The 6000-nt window shown below is 35.3% G+C and overlaps 1 protein-coding gene across 2 annotated transcripts in view; it reads right to left on the reverse strand.

Moving 5' to 3' along the window:
• LOC107770546 (two pore calcium channel protein 1A) overlaps positions 1-1980 on the reverse strand; it is a 42663-nt gene extending 40683 nt beyond the window's left edge. The window contains 3 exon segments of one of the 2 annotated variants that reach the window (NM_001325066.1): positions 94-237; positions 1516-1674; positions 1768-1816. In NM_001325066.1, the coding sequence (NP_001311995.1) occupies positions 94-237; positions 1516-1650 (279 nt within the window). In that variant the 5' untranslated portion in view covers positions 1651-1674; positions 1768-1816. 2 annotated transcript variants of the gene reach the window in all.
• Between the last annotated feature and the right edge of the window lie 4020 nt (positions 1981-6000).

Here is a 6000-nt window from a genome sequence, read left to right on the forward strand (position 1 = left end):
CAAAGAACTAGTAGGAATTATGAAGTCAATTTAACATGCAGAAAAAATACAAAGGACTGAAGCTGGAATAGACAGCAAGGGAACTGTGCAAACCTCAAAGAAGTTTAGAACGACCAGTGCGAGATAATTAAGTGACCAGAGGAAGTCAAAACGAGTAAATATGAAGTACAACTCTGCTGCTTTCTCAAAGCTCGCTCCCTCAAGAATTTCCTCAGGCAGACCAATGCCATCTTCAGCCTGCACGAATAACTTCCAGAATTAATATCTCACTAAACCACTACTAAAAGGAAAACACTGAAATTTATCAGTCAAATAACTATTTCACCATTTTCACAAAAATAAATAAATTAATTAATATTTCACCATTACACATCACAAAACATTACTCTCAATGCTTTTCTATTAAGTAACTCAATATGGCAATATATTAAAACATTTTATTGCTAATAACCGTGCAGGTCAATCGAGGCCTATTCTATAAACCAGGGAGTATTTTTTTGGACGCAAACATCTAGGACATTCAGCTAGCATCTTTCAGTACAAAGGCTTTCTCAAAGTGTCTGCTTTAAGTTCTTTCTGGAAAAAGAAAATTGTGCATAAAAAAGGCAAAAGAAAATACAGTACAAGAAGAGTTATTTCCTTGGGAAAAGTGAAAAGTTCTCAATAAAACCTGCCTCAATTTCGTAGGTTGGACGTGGAATTCTTGACCAAAAAAATGACCTTCATTTTCAGAAGAATGGGACCAAAAAGAAAAAGATCAGCCTGAAAACATTTGGGCGCACCCAAAAATGTAGCCTAGTGGTCAATGAATTGTGTTGAGAACCATGAAATCTCATTCTAATAGAGGCAAAAATAGTAGGTGACTTCTTCTCATTTGTTCAAGCCTCGGTGGACAGAGTTACCTCAATACCTAATACTTATGTTGTAGGACGTAGCAAGTATCTGTGGAATTAGTCGAGGTATGAGCAAGCCGACCCGTACATCAATTAGAAAAAAAAAACATCTGGAAGGCGCACACTTCTGTGGTGAAGTCACTAAGTTCCTCAATGTCTTCTCTTTTTCTTGTCGTCTCAAACTGTATACGACACGAAAAATAGAAAGATGATGAAGCCCAGAATTTTCACACTCTTGGAGTCTTTAATATTTCCTGAATTCTAATTAATTTCCTTGCAATTGCAGACACCAACTAGTGTGCTTCATCTCAGATCAGATTGACCGAAAATTCGCATTTTTCTGGCATGATGGTGTTAATTTTATCTTGAATAACATGACCCCCATTTTACCATTCTAAGCATCTGATTTCAAAATTCGAATCTTTCAACTACCCAAATACTACAGTACCCACATTACAAATCCACTATTTGTTTGCTGCCAACCTACTAAGATCTCTACTTCAGGGGAAGCATTATTAACAAAGAAAGGGATCATTCAGTTCAAAAGTGAAACTCAACAGACAATAAGCATTGAAGTGAGGCTAATTACAGAAAAGAAAACAGCAAAAAGGGCGGGACGTACAAGATCAACCAAAGCAGCAGCCTTTTGATAAGCTGATCCATGAGCAATAGCGTCTCTGCGATCAAATATCGAACCGATCCTCCTCCGAGTCCGACCCGAATTACTACTCTCCCCTGACAGTAGATATTCTTCCATAGCTTTTTAACTTCCAAGTTCCAACTTGAAACAATGAGAAGACAACAGGACAAGAATGAGTATATTATATATGCAGGAAAGAAAAAGGATCGTTGATATCAGTTAAGATTTACATACAGTAGTTGGGAGAGAATTCCAAAAAGAATTTATGTGGATGTTGAGTAGTTTTAGTCAATGTCAAGAAAACTACTAAAATGAGACCCACCTACGTGTGAAGGGGTGACATAAAATCGTGGCATAAGATGATAAACATTGGAAAATAGTAAGGCACTACTACTACTTGCAAAAATATTAAGAGGTCAAGCTTCATGTTATGTACGGATAACTAACTATTGATATTCCCGGAATAGGGTAATTAAGGTAAGTTCAAAAATTTCAGAAAAACTCCATATTACAGTAATATGATGTGACTTCTGTCCAATTGAATCTTTCTTATAAGCTATGTAAAAAAGACAGTAACCGAAAATATGCAGCATTCAAGACTATAGTCTAACGCTAAATCAGTTATTAAGAGTTATCAAAATGTATAAAAATAAATATAAAAAAAAAATCAAAAAAAATCAACGTATATTATATATACATATAATTTGCTTTACATATCTACGCAGTGTATGTGTCCCGTGAAAGCTTTAAGGTGGCTACACAATGATTGAAAATCATAAAAAAGTATTGATAAAATTTCTATGAAAGTAAAATGTAAGGCGAGGTGTAGCAATAGCTACTTTTAAGCCCGCTATTTAAAATATATTTACAATTTACAATGTATTTAAATATTAGTCAATTCACCCAAACTTCAGGACTAAGTATCTTGAATTTGAAAATTTACGACTAAGTATCTTGAATTTGAAAATTCAGGACTTAGGACCCGTTTGACCATAAATTTTGCCAAAATAAATTTGGGTTTTATTTGGCAAACACATGTTTGGTCATAGATTTTGCCTATATTTTGGCCAAATCCCAAAACCAATTCAATAGCTGATTTTGGGCCAAAATATCACTATTATATTTTTTTAAAAATTGCCCCAAACTTTTGTATTTTATAAAAGAGCCCACCATTTATTATTTTGTAACAATGTTGCTTTGTCTTCTCGGTCACATGATAGTGTATCATGTAATTCATAATAAAAATGATAATTTTGTATCAAATTTATTTATGTTCAAGACTATGGTTTGCGATAATATAATGAATGTTATTGATAATGGTACTGTCGGGTATTTGTGATAGTTTTTAGAATTTGTGGGTATAAGTCATGTTTCATATTTTTTCAAAATAAATTTGAAAAATATGTTTTGAAAACTGATGTCCAAACACATTTTCATCTTCAAACCAAACTTCACCACTCAAATCAGATTTTTCAGAATAAATTTGAGAATGTATGGTCAAACGCTAGCTTAGTGTCCTGGATTTTTGAGTTGCTAATTTAAAATCCAGGACAAAATGTCCTGAATTTTGAACCACTAATTTAAAATTCAGGACACAATTTTCGAACGTTAGGACACGATGTCCTGAATTTCTGAACTATTAATTTAAAATTCAAGACATAAAATTCGAACTTCAGGATACAATTTTCGAACTTTAGGAAACGATACCCTCAAATTTGAATTTTGAGGTTTAAACTCTAGAACTTCATGTCATGAAATTTGAACGAAATTGTCTAATCTTTAAATATATTGTAAACTGTGAATATATTTTAAATATCATGCTTAAAAGTGGTTACCTGATGTCATTTTCACTAAAATGTATATTAGTTTGTGATTCCTATGAAATTAAAATGTATTAGTTTGTGATTTCTTTTTATTTACCTAAATTTTGCTAGGCAGCAAAAAAAGTTGTTATCATGTGATCAGGAAGTTACGGGTTCGAGCCGTGAAAACAGATTCTTGCAGAAATATAGTGTAAGGCTGCGTACGATAGACTCTTATGGTCCGGCCCCTGTCTGGATCCCGCGTATAACGAAAACTTAGTGTACCAAGCTGCCCTTTTAGTTATATGGGAATAAATAAAAAAACGTTGAAAGAAGAAGACGTGCATCAGCTATCCAACGTGGGATAGTCAGGAATTATGATCGGATCAGTAAGATAGCAACAATGTTAATGTAAACTAATCCATTATAACGATCCATCTAATCTTAATCCCCCACCCACCCCTTTGTTTTTCTTTGGTATAATTTTGACCCATTAAATTTTATTCATTGCCGACAGATCTATCACTGCTAATAATTTATTAGTCTTGCCCACCTTCTGTCAATTTAAAAGTATTTTTCTGTGTTTCTTGTCGAAACACGATGCATTCAGTTAAGTCGTATGAATTTCTCAAAAAAAAAAAAAAACATATCCTTTTTTCCTCCTTAAAATTGTTTTTCCTTAATCTGTTAATCAGATGGATTGACTTAGAAATGAAAGAGGAGAAGGATATTGTTTACCTGTAAAAAGGTACAGCTGAATTTATACGTGATTTTTAGACAAGTGAATTAATTTGATCCTGAAATAATATAATAATTGAAGAAATGTATAATACTTAGCCTTGAAATATAGATGAAAACAGCAGAGATGACAATTCCGAGACAGTGTTTCCGGGCACAGCAATAATGAGATCAAAAAAGTAAGAAAGTAAAATTGTATAAAATTTTGTATTAATAGAGTGTGAGTTTAGCCATCAAATTCGTGTCATTTACAATGATAACTGAGCTCACTAGTTATAATTATGTCTAGGGAAGGAAGTCCTAGGATCATGTCCTCCTTTAATGTCAATTATGAGGGTCATTGATGAATACGTAACGATGAACATAAATGTCAAATACTCTGTAACGGACCGTCGCTCTTAATGCTGCAGAATATTCCCGATTAAATGTTACCGGGCGCAGAGTATTTAACACACCTTTATGAACGTTATCCTTTCTGGTGACAAGCTGAATGGTTGCATTCGGTCTTCGGTCATTCATGTATTGGGTTTCACGTGTCCTCTCTTTAGACGTCCACGTGTCATATCATATTTTACCCTATACAGATAGTCTCCCTGCTTTTCGGTGACATAACTTTGTGTTATCGGGAAGTTAGTAGAAACACCTTTTTGTGACATAACTTTGTGTTATCGGAAAGTTGTTAGAAATACATTTTTGGCGGGAATTACTATATCTCCCTCTGAAAGTTCCTGACAATTGATTAGACGTACGTCTCTCCGTATTTAATACCCCGAACATGCGTCATCCCATGATTCAGTACAACTTTTACCGAGTATCGAGGTAATCATAGCCGTGAATTTAGCCGCCAAAATTTTACATATACATTTTTTTCCTTTGTGTTTCATAATTTCTCGAGCTCCTGATTTACATCTTTGTTTTCCATTCTTTCTCTAGTTCTCTTCAAACACAAAATATTTTCCTTCTTCTTTTTCAATGGCTTCTTTCTCTAAGCATGCTGGTTCTACAAAGAACAAAATCGAGGACTTTGTTCCTCCAACGCTGGGTTCCATCATCACAAAAAAACTCAGTACCACAAAGGACCTTGAAGAGAAATTCCCTATTGTTAACCTTCATACATGGGCTGTTAGTAAGTACCCTTCTTCCATTCTTCCTTCCAGTATTCCTATTGTGAAGGAAGACTGTCGTTGCCATGAGTTGGATATCATCGCTCCTGATCTATCGGAGCGAGTGACCCTTCCCAAGGAAGGTTTTACATACTTTTACACATATCCTTTTACTTTGGGTGCGTTTTCTTTGAGTGGAGATTTTGATTCCGTGATTGTATAGTTTTGCCTTCGCTACCAAGTGTGTTTGGCACAGGTAAGTCCTTCGGTGTAGAGGACGGTCGCCTGTCTTTGACCATTGTGCCAGAAAACTGGACAAGAGCTAACCTTAGCTCATATGATGAATCTCTATTTCCCCAAAATCATCCGCGGGGGAATGATAAACCGTTGCAAACGCGGTCACCATGCTTTGCTATCTAGCATGAATGGTGACAACGACCGTGGGAGGATGGAACGGTTCGTTGTAGTTGCCACCAATGATATCATTACGACAACATCTTCATCCTTTCCAGCCGTTTGGGACCGCACTCGTAAGCTCTTTGTTTTGTATTTCTTTTTACTAGATATTCCTTTGTGGTCATATTAACTTTTCACCCTTTGCACGTTTCAGCAACTCGATGGATACCATCGGTGGTGGAAGTTTTGGACCGGTGGGTTCAAAAGATCTTGGACGTCATAACGCCCGAAACTCGTTTATGAAAAGAACTGGCCCTTAAATACGGGTGGAAGGCCAAAACTCATGGTAATTTTAATATACCTTGCTTCCATTATGAAGAACTTGCTTGAACCCTTCTGACTTGTTCATGAAATTAGGTCTACCTGCA

Source organism: Nicotiana tabacum, chromosome 2 (genome assembly GCF_000715075.1).
Source record: "Nicotiana tabacum cultivar K326 chromosome 2, ASM71507v2, whole genome shotgun sequence".
In the NCBI taxonomy this organism is placed as follows: Eukaryota; Viridiplantae; Streptophyta; class Magnoliopsida; order Solanales; family Solanaceae; genus Nicotiana; species Nicotiana tabacum.